The sequence below is a fragment of the Oncorhynchus masou genome, chromosome 5, assembly GCF_036934945.1.
Source record: "Oncorhynchus masou masou isolate Uvic2021 chromosome 5, UVic_Omas_1.1, whole genome shotgun sequence".
In the NCBI taxonomy this organism is placed as follows: domain Eukaryota; kingdom Metazoa; phylum Chordata; class Actinopteri; order Salmoniformes; family Salmonidae; genus Oncorhynchus; species Oncorhynchus masou.
The window spans coordinates 91,609,969-91,623,970 of record NC_088216.1 but is presented as its reverse complement, the minus strand read 5'-3'; the positions used below and the strand labels follow the sequence as shown (position 1 = coordinate 91,623,970).

The following is a 14,002-nucleotide window of genomic DNA, read 5'->3' as shown; positions in this document are numbered from 1 at the left end:
GGGTATATTATTATAGGGTTCTGTAGACTGGGGTACTGTATATTAATATAGGGTTCTGCTGGTCTAGACTGGGGTACCTGTATATTAATATAGGGTTCTGCTGGTCTAGACTGGGGTACTGTATATTAATATAGGGTTCTGCTGGTCTAGACTGGGGTACTGTATATTAATATAGGGTTCTGCTGGTCTAGACTGGGGTACTGTATATTAATATAGGGTTCTGCTGGTCTAGACTACTGTATATTAATATAGGGTTCTGCTGGTCTAGACTGGGGTACTGTATATTAATATAGGGTTCTGCTGGTCTAGACTGGGGTACTGTATATTAATATAGGGTTCTGCTGGTCTAGACTGGGGTACTGTATACTAATATAGGGTTCTGTCTAGACTGGGGTACTGTATACTAATATAGGGTTCTGCTGGTCTAGACTGGGGTACTGTATATTAATATAGGGTTCTGCTGGTCTAGACTGGGGTACTGTATATTAATATAGGGTTCTGCTGGTCTAGACTGGGGTACTGTATATTAATATAGGGTTCTGCTGGTCTAGACTGGGGTACTGTATATTAATATAGGGTTCTGCTGGTCTAGACTGGGGTACTGTATATTAATATAGGGTTCTGCTGGTCTAGACTGGGGTACTGTATATTAATATAGGGTTCTGCTGGTCTAGACTGGGGTACTGTATATTAATATAGGGTTCTGTCTAGACTGGGGTACTAATATGTCATATACTATAGGGTTCTGCTGGTCTAGACTGGGGTACTGTATATTAATATAGGGTTCTGCTGGTCTAGACTGGGGTACTGTATATTAATATAGGGTTCTGCTGGTCTGGGGTACTGTATACTAATATAGGGTTCTGCTGGTCTAGGGGGTACTGTATACTAGGGTTCTGCTGGTCTAGACTGGGGTACTGTATATTAATATAGGGTTCTGCTGGTCTAGACTGGGGTACTGTATACTAATATAGGGTTCTGCTGGTCTAGACTGGGGTACTGTATATTAATATAGGGTTCTGCTGGGGTACTGTATACTAATATAGGGTTCTGCTGGTCTAGACTGGGGTACTGTATACTAATATAGGGTTCTGCTGGTCTAGACTGGGGTACTGTATATATAAATATAGGGTTCTGCTGGTCTAGACTGGGGTACTGTATATTAATATAGGGTTCTGCTGGTCTAGACTGGGGTACTGTATATTAATATAGGGTTCTGCTGGTCTAGACTGGGGTACTGTATATTAATATAGGGTTCTGCTGGTCTAGACTGGGGTACTGTATATTAATATAGGGTTCTGCTGGTCTAGACTGGGGTACTGTATATTATCATAGGGTTCAGATACTGTATACTAATCAGAAGCTGGTCTAGACTGGGGTACTGTATACTAATATAGGGTTCTGCTGGTCTAGACTGGGTACTGTATATTAATATAGGGTTCTGCTGGTCTAGACTGGGGTACTGCTACTAATATAGGGACTGGGGTACTGTATCTTAATATAGGGTTCTGCTGTCTAGAGGTACTCATAATATAGGGTTCTGCTGGTCTAGACTGGGGTACTGTATACTGTAGAGGGTTCTGCTGGTCTAGACTGGGGTACTGTATATTAATATAGGGTTCTGCTGGTCTAGACTGGGGTACTGTATATTAATATAGGGTTCTGCTGGTCTAGACTGGGGTACTGCTACTAATATAGGGTTCTGCTGGTCTAGACTGGGGTACTCATGTCAGATACTGCTCCTATAGAAGCTGTCTAGAGGTACTGTCAATATAGGGTCTGCTCTAGACTGACTGCTGTCTAGACTGGTACTGTAGATACTGCTCCTCAGAAGCTGTCTAATATAGGGTTCTGTATCATGTCAATATACTGCTCTAGACTCAGAAGGGTTCCAGACTGGGGTAGTTCTGTCTAGAGGTACTTATTATTGTTTCTGCATGTCAGATACTGCTCCTCAGAAGCTGTCTAGAGGTTTCATGTCAGATACTGCTCCTCAGAAGCTGTCTAGAGGTATCATGTCAGATACTGCTCCTCAGAAGCTGTCTAGAGGTTTCATGTCTAGAAATGTCAGATACTGCTCCTCAGAAGCTGTCTAGAATTTCATGTCAGATACTGCTCCTCAGAAGCTGTCTAGAGGTATCATGTCAGATACTGCTCCTCAGAAGCTGTCTAGAGGTTTCATGTCAGATACTGCTCCTCAGAAGCTGTCTAGAGGTTTCATGTCAGATACTGCTCCTCAGAAGCTGTCTAGAGGTATCATGTCAGATACTGCTCCTCAGAAGCTGTCTAGAGGTTTCATGTCAGATACTGTCTCAGAAGCTGTCTAGAGGTTTCATGTCAGATACTGCTCCTCAGAAGCTGTCTAGAGGTTTCATGTCAGATACTGCTCCTCAGAAGCTGTCTAGAGGTTTCATGTCAGATACTGCTCCTCAGAAGCTGTCTAGGGGTTTCATGTCAGATACTGCTCCTCAGAAGCTGTCTAGAGGTTTCATCAGATACTGCTCCTCAGAAGCTGTCTAGAGGTATGTCAGATACTGCTCCTCAGAAGCTGTCTAGAGGTATCAGATGCTGCTCCTCAGAAGCTGTCTAGAGGTTTCATGTCAGATACTGCTCCTCAGAAGCTGTCTAGAGGTATCATGTCAGATACTGCTCCTCAGAAGCTGTCTAGAGGTATCAGATACTGCTCCTCAGAAGCTGTCTAGGGGTATCATGTCAGATACTGCTCCTCAGAAGCTGTCTAGAGGTATCAGATGCTGCTCCTCAGAAGCTGTCTAGAGGTTTCATGTCAGATACTGCTCCTCAGAAGCTGTCTAGAGGTATCATGTCAGATACTGCTCCTCAGAAGCTGTCTAGAGGTTTCATGTCTAGACATGTCAGATACTGCTCCTCAGAAGCTGTCTAGGGGTTTCATGTCAGATACTGCTCCTCAGAAGCTGTCTAGAGGTTTCATGTCAGATACTGCTCCTCAGAAGCTGTCTAGGGGTTTCATGTCAGATACTGCTCCTCAGAAGCTGTCTAGAGGTTTCATGTCAGATACTGCTCCTCAGAAGCTGTCTAGAGGTTTCATGTCAGATACTGCTCCTCAGAAGCTGTCTAGAGGTTTCATGTCAGATACTGCTCCTCAGAAGCTGTCTAGGGGTTTCATGTCAGATACTGCTCCTCAGAAGCTGTCTAGGGGTTTCATGTCAGATACTGCTCCTCAGAAGCTGTCTAGAGGTTTCATGTCAGATACTGCTCCTCAGAAGCTGTCTAGAGGTTTCATGTCAGATACTGCTCCTCAGAAGCTGTCTAGGGGTTTCATGTCAGATACTGCTCCTCAGAAGCTGTCTAGAGGTATCATGTCAGATACTGCTCCTCAGAAGCTGTCTAGAGGTTTCATGTCAGATACTGCTCCTCAGAAGCTGTCTAGAGGTATCATGTCTAGACATGTCAGATGTCACGATGTTGATCCTTTTTTTTTTTTTTTTCTCACACTGCAGCTGTGAAGCAGTTGAAAGAAGCAGTGGGTTCGTCGTTGCACCGGCTGGCTAACTTTGATGGTAAGTTACGTGTCTCTAAAGCAGGGGTTGGCAACCCTTTTTGTGTGGAGTGCCAATTGACAATTTATCCTAACATTTCTAATGATCTGCATGCAAATTTTAGCCCGAGGTCAATATCCCTTGTATTTGGGATATGTTGAAACACATCCCTCTTAAGGTAACTAAATATGTATTCATCTACATGAAAATGACCATATAGATAAACATGTATAAAGTCTCAGAACATTGTTTTTTATGTTGCCATGAAATTTAGAGGGAAGTGGGAGGAAGCCGCATCACCGAGGGACCGTGTCCATTGATGAGCTCCGTCCAATAGGGTCATTGATGCTTTCAGTGGTCAAGGCCAATTGACAATTTAGCCTACCTTTTCTAAAGATCTGCGTGCCGGTAATGATTTTGATATGTGCATTACAGCTAATTGTGTCTATTGACTGTCTAATTTCCCACAAACTGAATCATTCTATAGCCCGCTAAACAGAGGCGCTGTCCATTACCATGACTGACTTGATCCTGGAACACAGATTCTATTGGTGAATGATAGGGACATTTAACCATAGGGTGGCCAAGCTTATCTTTAATCAGCTCTGAGAATCCTTTGTTTCCACACCATAGTGGGGGAATGTCAGTTGTAATAGCGAATATGTTTTTAATATTGACACCGCTCACCTCAAAATGATCTGTGAAGGCTTTTGCATCTAGTAGTACCATGCATTGGTTTTAAACAAGGCAGCTCCTCACGTACCTGCTCTGAGTCAGTGGGTTTTAAACAAGGCAGCTCCTCACGTACCTGCTCTGAGTCACAGTGGGTTTTAAACAAGGCAGCTCCTCATGTACCTGCTCTGAGTCACAGTTGTTTTTTAACAAGGCAGCTCCTCATGTACCTGCTCTGAGTCAGTGGGTTTTAAACAACGCAGCTCATCACTTACCTGCTCTGAGTCAGTGGGTTTTAAACAAGGCAACTCCTCATGTACCTGCTCTGATTAACAGATGGCGGGGGATGCCATGATTCATGATAAACTGGACTCAATAGTATGTAGTGGGTATGAGCCTGGTCGTTCACACTGGTATGTAGTGGTATGAGCCTGGTCGTTCCCACTGGTATGTAGTGGTATGAGCCTGGTCGTTCCCACTGGTATGTAGTGGGTATGAGCCTGGTCGTTCTCACTGGTATGTAGTGGTATGAGCCTGGTCGTTCCCACTGGTATGTAGTGGTATGAGCCTGGTCGCTCCCACTGGTATGTAGTGGTATGAGCCTGGTCGCTCCCACTGGTATGTAGTGGGTATGAGCCTGGTCGCTCCCACTGGTATGTAGTGGTATGAGCCTGGTCGTTCTCACTGGTATGTAGTGGTATGAGCCTGGTCGCTCCCACTGGTATGTAGTGGTATGAGCCTGGTCGTTCCCACTGGTATGTAGTGGGTGTGAGCCTGGTCGTTCCCACTGGTATGTAGTGGTATGAGCCTGGTCGTTCCCACTGGTATGTAGTGGGTATGAGCCTGGTCGTTCCCACTGGTATGTAGTGGTATGAGCCTGGTCGTTCCCACTGGTATGTAGTGGTATGAGCCTGGTCGTTCCCACTGGTATGTAGTGGGTATGAGCCTGGTCGTTCCCACTGGTATGTAGTGGGTATGAGCCTGGTCGTTCCCACTGGTATGTAGTGGTATGAGCCTGGTCGTTCCCACTGGTATGTAGTGGTATGAGCCTGGTCGTTCCCACTGGTATGTAGTGGGTATGAGCCTGGTCGTTCCCACTGGTATGTAGTGGTATGAGCCTGGTCGGTATGTAGTGGGTATGAGCCTCCCACTGGTATGTAGTGGGTATGAGCCTGGTCGTTCCCACTGGTATGTAGTGGGTATGAGCCTGGTCGTTCCCACTGGTATGTAGTGGGTATGAGCCTGGTCGCTCCCACTGGTATGTAGTGGGTATGAGCCTGGTCGTTCCCACTGGTATGTAGTGGGTATGAGCCTGGTCGTTCCCACTGGTATGTAGTGGTATGAGCCTGGTCGTTCCCACTGGTATGTAGTGGTATGAGCCTTGTCGTTCCCACTGGTATGTAGTGGTATGAGCCTGGTCGTTCCCACTGGTATGTAGTGGGTATGAGCCTGGTCGCTCCCACTGGTATGTAGTGGGTATGAGCCTGGTCGCTCCCACTGGTATGTAGTGGTATGAGCCTGGTCGTTCCCACTGGTATGTAGTGGTATGAGCCTTGTCGTTCCCACTGGTATGTAGTGGGTATGAGCCTGGTCGTTCCCACTGGTATGTAGTGGGTATGAGCCTGGTCGTTCCCACTGGTATGTAGTGGGTATGAGCCTGGTCGTTCCCACTGGTATGTAGTGGTATGAGCCTGGTCGTTCCCACTGGTATGTAGTGGTATGAGCCTGGTCGTTCCCACTGGTATGTAGTGAGTATGAGCCTGGTCGCTCCCACTGGTATGTAGTGGTATGAGCCTGGTCGCTCCCACTGGTATGTAGTGGTATGAGCCTGGTCGTTCCCACTGGTATGTAGTGGGTATGAGCCTGGTCGTTCCCACTGGTATGTAGTGGTATGAGCCTGGTCGTTCCCACTGGTATGTAGTGGTATGAGCCTGGTCGCTCCCACTGGTATGTAGTGGTATGAGCCTGGTCGTTCCCACTGGTATGTAGTGGGTATGAGCCTGGTCGTTCCCACTGGTATGTAGTGGTATGAGCCTGGTCGTTCCCACTGGTATGTAGTGGGTATGAGCCTGGTCGTTCTCACTGGTATGTAGTGGGTATGAGCCTGGTCGTTCTCACTGGTATGTAGTGGGTATGAGCCTGGTCGTTCCCACTGGTATGTAGTGGTATGAGCCTGGTAGTTCCCACTGGTATGTAGTGGTATGAGCCTGGTCGTTCCCACTGGTATGTAGTGGTATGAGCCTGGTAGTTCCCACTGGTATGTAGTGGTATGAGCCTGGTCGTTCCCACTGGTATGTAGTGGGTATGAGCCTGGTCGTTCCCACTGGTATGTAGTGGGTATGAGCCTGGTCGTTCCCACTGGTATGTAGTGGTATGAGCCTGGTCGTTCCCACTGGTATGTAGTGGGTATGAGCCTGGTCGTTCCCACTGGTATGTAGTGGTATGAGCCTGGTCGTTCCCACTGGTATGTAGTGGGTATGAGCCTGGTCGTTCCCACTGGTATGTAGTGGGTATGAGCCTGGTCGTTCTCACTGGTATGTAGTGGTATGAGCCTGGTCGTTCCCACTGGTATGTAGTGGTATGAGCCTGGTCGTTCCCACTGGTATGTAGTGGGTATGAGCCTGGTCGTTCCCACTGGTATGTAGTGGTATGAGCCTGGTCGTTCCCACTGGTATGTAGTGGGTATGAGCCTGGTCGTTCTCACTGGTATGTAGTGGGTATGAGCCTGGTCGTTCCCACTGGTATGTAGTGGGTATGAGCCTGGTCGTTCCCACTGGTATGTAGTGGTATGAGCCTGGTAGTTCCCACTGGTATGTAGTGGTATGAGCCTGGTCGTTCCCACTGGTATGTAGTGGTATGAGCCTGGTAGTTCCCACTGGTATGTAGTGGTATGAGCCTGGTCGTTCCCACTGGTATGTAGTGGGTATGAGCCTGGTCGTTCCCACTGGTATGTAGTGGTATGAGCCTGGTCGTTCCCACTGGTATGTAGTGGTATGAGCCTGGTCGTTCCCACTGGTATGTAGTGGGTATGAGCCTGGTCGTTCCCACTGGTATGTAGTGGTATGAGCCTGGTCGTTCCCACTGGTATGTAGTGGGTATGAGCCTGGTCGTTCCCACTGGTATGTAGTGGGTATGAGCCTGGTCGTTCCCACTGGTATGTAGTGGTATGAGCCTGGTCGTTCCCACTGGTATGTAGTGGGTATGAGCCTGGTAGTTCCCACTGGTATGTAGTGGGTATGAGCCTGGTCGTTCCCACTGGTATGTAGTGGTATGAGCCTGGTAGTTCCCACTGGTATGTAGTGGTATGAGCCTGGTCGTTCCCACTGGTATGTAGTGGGTATGAGCCTGGTCGTTCCCACTGGTATGTAGTGGTATGAGCCTGGTCGTTCCCACTGGTATGTAGTGGTATGAGCCTGGTCGTTCCCACTGGTATGTAGTGGTATGAGCCTGGTCGTTCCCACTGGTATGTAGTGGTATGAGCCTGGTCGTTCCCACTGGTATGTAGTGGTATGAGCCTGGTCGTTCCCACTGGTATGTAGTGGTATGAGCCTGGTCGTTCCCACTGGTATGTAGTGGGTATGAGCCTGGTCGTTCCCACTGGTATGTAGTGGTATGAGCCTGGTCGTTCCCACTGGTATGTAGTGGTATGAGCCTGGTCGTTCCCACTGGTATGTAGTGGTATGAGCCTGGTCGTTCCCACTGGTATGTAGTGGTATGAGCCTGGTCGTTCCCACTGGTATGTAGTGGTATGAGCCTGGTCGTACTATGTTAGTAACAGAATCTCCATGTCTTTGTTAGAGGTGATAGATGCCCACCTGCAGAACAGCCAGACAGCAGCAGGAGACCGCCTTGCCAATCCTGACAAACTCAAAGGTAAGGGAAGCTTTTGGTTCAACAACAATCAGCAGGTAGCCTAGTGGGGCCATAGTGGTTAGAGCTTTGGCTAAGAACCAATCAGCAGGTAGCCTAGTGGGGCCATAGTGGTTAGAGCTTTGGGCTAAGAACCAATCAGCAGGTAGCCTAGTGGGGCCATAGTGGTTAGAGCTTTGGGCTAAGAACCAATCAACAGGTAGCCTAGTGGGGCCATAGTGGTTAGAGCTTTGGGCTAAGAACCAATCAACAGGTAGCCTAGTGGGGCCATAGTGGTTAGAGCTTTGGGCTAAGAACCAATCAGCAGTTAGCCTAGTGGGGCCATAGTGGTTAGAGCTTTGGGCTAAGAACCAATCAGTAGGTAGCCTAGTGGGGCCATAGTGGTTAGAGCTTTGGCTAAGAACCAATCAGCAGGAAGCCTAGTGGGGCCATAGTGGTTAGAGCTTTGGGCTAAGAACCAATCAGTAGGTAGCCTAGTGGGGCCATAGTGGTTAGAGCTTTGGCTAAGAACCAATCAGCAGGAAGCCTAGTGGGGCCATAGTGGTTAGAGCTTTGGGCTAAGAACCAATCAGCAGGTAGCCTAGTGGGGCTATAGTGGTTAGAGCTTTGGGCTAAGAACCAAAAGGTTGCTGGTTGGAATAACCTGTCTGTGCCCTTGAGCAAGGCACTTAATCCTATTTTGTGCCATCCTACTTTGGCTGACCCTGTAAAACCACACATTACACTGCACCAATCATACTACTATGACTGACCCTGTAAAACCACACATTACACTGCACCTATCATACTACTATGACTGACCCTGCAAAACAACACCTATCATACTACTATGACTGACCCTGTACAACAACACCTATCATACTACTATGACTGACCCTGTACAACAACACATTTCACTGCACCTATCCGGTGTATGTGACAATACAACATCTATAGATGGTCTACTTCCGGCACCGACAGAGATGGCCGCATCGCTTCGCGTTCCTATTTCTTATTTCTTACATTGGTACCCCAGGTCATTTTAGGTTTCATTACATACAGTCGAGAAGAACTACTGAATATAAGAGCAGCGTCAACTCACCATCAGTACGACCAAGAATATGACTTTCCCGAAGCGGATCCTGTGTTCTGCCTTTCACCCAGGACAACGGAATGGATCCCAGCTGGCGACCCAAAACAACAACTTTGTAAAAGAGGGAAACGAAGCAGTCTTCTGGTCAGACTCCGGAGACGGGCACATCGTGCACCACTCCCTAGCATACTTCTCGCCAATGTCCAGTCTCTTGACAACAAGGTTGATGAAATCCGAGCAAGGGTAGCATTCCAGAGGGACATCAGAGACTGTAACGTTCTTTGCTTCACGGAAACATGGCTCACTCAAGAGACGCTATCGGAGTCGGTGCAGCCAGCTGGTTTCTCCACGCATCGCGCCGACAGAAACAAACACCTTTCTGGTAAGAAGAGGGGCGGGGGCGTATGCTTTATGGTTAACGAGACGTGGTATGGTCACAACAACATACAGGAACTCAAGTCCTTCTGTTCACCTGATTTAGAATTCCTCACAATCAAATGTCGACCGCATTATCTACCAAGGGAATTCTCTTCGATTATAATCACCAAGCAGACACATCGATGGCTCTGAATGAACTTTATTAGACTCTTTGCAAACTGGAATCCACATATCCTGAGGCTGCGTTCATTGCAGCTGGGGATTTTAACAAGGCTAATCTGAAAACAAGACTCCCTAAATTGTATCAGCATATCGATTGCGCAACCAGGGCTGGTAAAACCTTGGATCATTGCTATTCTAACTTCCGCGACGCATATAAGGCCCACCCCCGCCCTCCTTTCGGAAAAGCTGACCACGACTCCATTTTGTTGCTCCCTGCCTACAGACAGAAGCTAAAACAAGAAGCTTCCGCGCTGAGGTCTGTTCAACGCTGGTCCGACCAATCTGATTCCACGCTCCAAGACTGCTTCCATCACGTGTACTGGGATATGTTTCGTATTGTGTCAAACAACCACATTGACGAATATGCTGATTCGGTGAGCGAGTTCATTAGAACGTGCGTTGAAGATGTCGTTCCCATAGCAACGATTAAATCATTCCCAAACCAGAAACCGTGGATTGATGGCAACATTCGCGTGAAACTGAAAGCACAAACCACTGCTTTTAATCAGGGCAAGGTGACCTGAAACATGACCGAACACAAACAGTGTAGCTATTTCCTCCGCAAGGCAATCAAACAAGCTAAGCGTCAGTATAGAGACAAAGTAGAATCGCAATTCAACAGCTCAGACACAAGAGGGTCTTCAGTCAATCACGGACTACAAGATGAAATCCAGCTCAGTCACGGACCAGGATGTCTTGCTCCCAGGCAGAGTAAATAACTTTTTTGCCCGCTTTGAGGACAATACAGTGCCTCTGACACGGCCCGCAACTAAAGCATGCGGACTCTCCTTCACTGCAGCCGAGGTGAGTAAAACATTTAAACGTGTTAACCCTCGCAAGGCTGCAGGCCCAGGCGGCATCCCCAGCCGCGCCCTCAGAGCATGCGCAGACCATGCTGGTGTGTTTACTGACATATTCAATCAATCCCAATCCCAGTCTGCTGTTCCCACATGCTTCAAGAGGGCCACCATTGTTCCTGTTCCCAAGAAAGCTAAGGTAACTGAGCTAAACGACTACCGCCCCGTAGCACTCACTTCAGTCATCATGAAGTGCTTTGAGAGACTAGTCAAGGACCATATCACCTCCACCCGACCTGACACCCTAGACCCACTCCAATTTGCTTACCGCCCAAATAGGTCCACAGACGATGCAATCTCAACCACACTGCACACTGCCCTAACCCATCTGGACAAGAGGAATACCTATGTGAGAATGCTGTTCATCGACTACAGCTCAGCATTTAACACCATAGTACCCTCCAAACTCGTCATCAAGCTCGAGACCCTGGGTCTCGATACCTGTGCAACTGGGTACTGGACTTCCTGACGGGCCGCCCCCAGGTGGTGAGGGTAGGTAACAACATCTCCTCCCCGCTGATCCTCAACACTGGGGCCCCACAAGGGTGCGTTCTGAGCCCTCTCCTGTACTCCCTGTTCACCCACGACTGCGTGGCCACGCACGCCTCCAACTCAATTATCAAGTTTGCGGACGACACAACAGTGGTAGGCTTGATTACCAACAACGACGAGACGGCCTACAGGGAGGAGGCCCTCGGAGTGTGGTGAAAATAACCTCACACTCAACGTCAACAAAACTAAGGAGATGATTGTGGACTTCAGGAAACAGCAGAGGGAACACCCCCCTATCCACATCGATGGAACAGTAGTGGAGAGAGTAGCAAGTTTTAAGTTCCTCGGCATACACATCACAGACAAACTGAATTTGTCCACCCACACAGACAGCATCGTGAAGAAGGCGCAGCAGCGCCTCTTCAACCTCAGGAGGCTGAAGAAATTTGGCTTGTCACCAAAAGCACGCACAGACTTCTACAGATGCACAATTGAGAGCATCCTGGCGGGCTGTATCACCGCCTGGTACGGCAACTGCTCCACCCACAACCGCAAGGCTCTCCAGAGGGTAGTGAGGTCTGCACAACGCATCACCGGGGGCAAACTACCTGCCCTCCAGGAGACCTACACCACCCGATGTCACAGGAAGGCCATAAAGATCATCAAGGACAACAACCACCCGAGCCACTGCCTGTTCACCCCGCTATCATCCAGAAGGCGAGGTCAGTACAGGTGCATCAAAGCTGGGACCGAGAGACTGAAAAACAGCTTCTATCTCAAGGCCATCAGACTGTTAAACAGCCATCACTAACATTGAGTGGCTGCTGCCAACACACTGACTCAACTCCAGCCACTTCAATAATGGGAATTGATGGGAATTGATGTAAAATATATCACTAGCAACTTTAAACAATGATACTTAATATAATGTTACCTACCCTACATTATTCATCTCATATGTATACGTATATACTATACTCTATATCATCTACTGCATCTTTATGTAATACATGTATCACGAGCCACTTTAACTATGCCACTTTGTTTACATACCCTACATTACTCATCTCATATGTATATACTGTACTCAATACCATCTACTGCATCTTGCCTATGCCGCTCTGTACCATCACTCATTCATATATCTTTATATACATATTCTTTATCCCTTTACACTTGTGTGTATATGGTAGTAGTTTTGGAATTGTTAGTTAGATTACTCGTTGGTTATTACTGCATTGTCGGAACTAGAAGCACAAGCATTTCGCTACACTCGCATTAACATCTGCTAACCATGTGTATGTGACAAATAAATTTGATTTGATTTGAGATTAGCTCCAGTATGTGTCCAGCAGCACCATCCTGTGGAAATGCCAGATATAGCCTGTGTCGTGTCTTTACTATCATTAAATTGAAGACAAAGTTTTATCAAATATTCCCTGTAATTAGGACAACGCGATCAAAGTAATTAATCGTGTAACTGTAATTATCTAGGAAGTAGGGGCACCAAGGAAAGTATTCAGATTACAAAGTTATAATTTCCCAATATAACCTTTCAGATATTTTCATATCTGATCAATAGTCTTCTGATTAATTATTTATTTATTTTACCTCACGATAGTCTCATTCCAAACATTGTAAATGGTTGGTTATCTGCACGAACCCAGTCTTGACTGAGTCATCCATACATCAATTGTCTTAAATTATTTTTTTATTACTAAGTAATTCACAGAAATGCAGAAACAAACAGTAAATATGGTTACCAGCTAACCCAGCTTGTTAGACAGAGGGGCAATGGTGGGTCGACTAAGAAGTCCCTACAGAGTTAATTATAACAATTAAAATGCTAATCCCTTACACATGAACGCTCACTCATTCGGGAACAATTGCAATGAATATATATATTAACGCTCAGTGTGTCGTCTTGATCGCTTGTCAAAAGTTCATTTCTTTTGCAGAATTGTCTGTTTCTCTCCCTCTCCCTCTTTGGTTAGAGGGGATTGTTCAGAGTCACATTCGTTATAGAATGGATGTTTCGGCGGTTGTCATTCTTCTCGTTCAATGATGCCGAATTCCTAGCTGCAGACTAGTAATTAGTATCAAAGACTTGTTCTTATTCTGTCTGTATCGATAGTCTAAGAGTTTTAACCACCTGGTATGGTTAAAAGATTCAGCAATGGTCTACAACCTTCAGTCCCTCTCCTACTGGAGAAAAACATGGTCTACTGATAATTTCTCAAAGTGGGGTTTTATTCAGAGTTGCAGAAGAGGGCTGTCTCAGGATGTCTGGCCCTAACTGGGCTCAGGGGCGGTCTAGTTTAAACTGCAGCTTTATTCTCTTTGGCTTGGGTCAGCTGATGTCATGTCTCTGCAGGCTAAACCAGTTTAAAATACAGCTGTATCAGACAACACTTCTGCTATTTATATCTTCCTCTGAAACCAGATGAGACGAGGGTGAGCATCATCCATTCATTGTGAAAGGGTAGAATACTAATGGACCTTATGAGGGCAGAAAAATCAGGGTCAGAGGTTACAACAGATGTCCTTAATCCCCCAAAATTACGCAGATTACAGTACACACACCAGATTACAGTACACACACCAGATTACACACCAGATTATAGTACACACACCAGATTACACACCAGATTACAGTACACACACCATATTACAGTACACACACCAGATTACACACCAGAATCACATCACTTTGTTCCCCTTATCAAACTGAATCACATCACTTTGTTCCCCTTATCAAACTGAATCACATCACTCTGTTCCCCTTATCAAACTGAATCACATCACTCTGTTCCCCTTATCAAACTGAATCACATCACTCTGTTCCCCTTATCAAACTGAATCACATCACTCTGTTCCCCTTGTCAAACTGAATCACATCACTCTGTTCCCCTTGTCAAACT

General features: G+C 46.8%; 1 protein-coding gene across 1 annotated transcript in view; it reads left to right on the top strand.

Annotated features, from left to right (window-relative positions):
• LOC135540443 (sarcolemmal membrane-associated protein-like) overlaps positions 1-14,002 on the top strand; it is a 147,829-nt gene that overhangs the window by 83,437 nt on the left and 50,390 nt on the right. Inside the window, 2 exon segments of the mRNA XM_064967071.1 lie at positions 3,480-3,539; positions 7,989-8,063. Of these exon segments, the coding sequence (XP_064823143.1) occupies positions 3,480-3,539; positions 7,989-8,063 (135 nt within the window).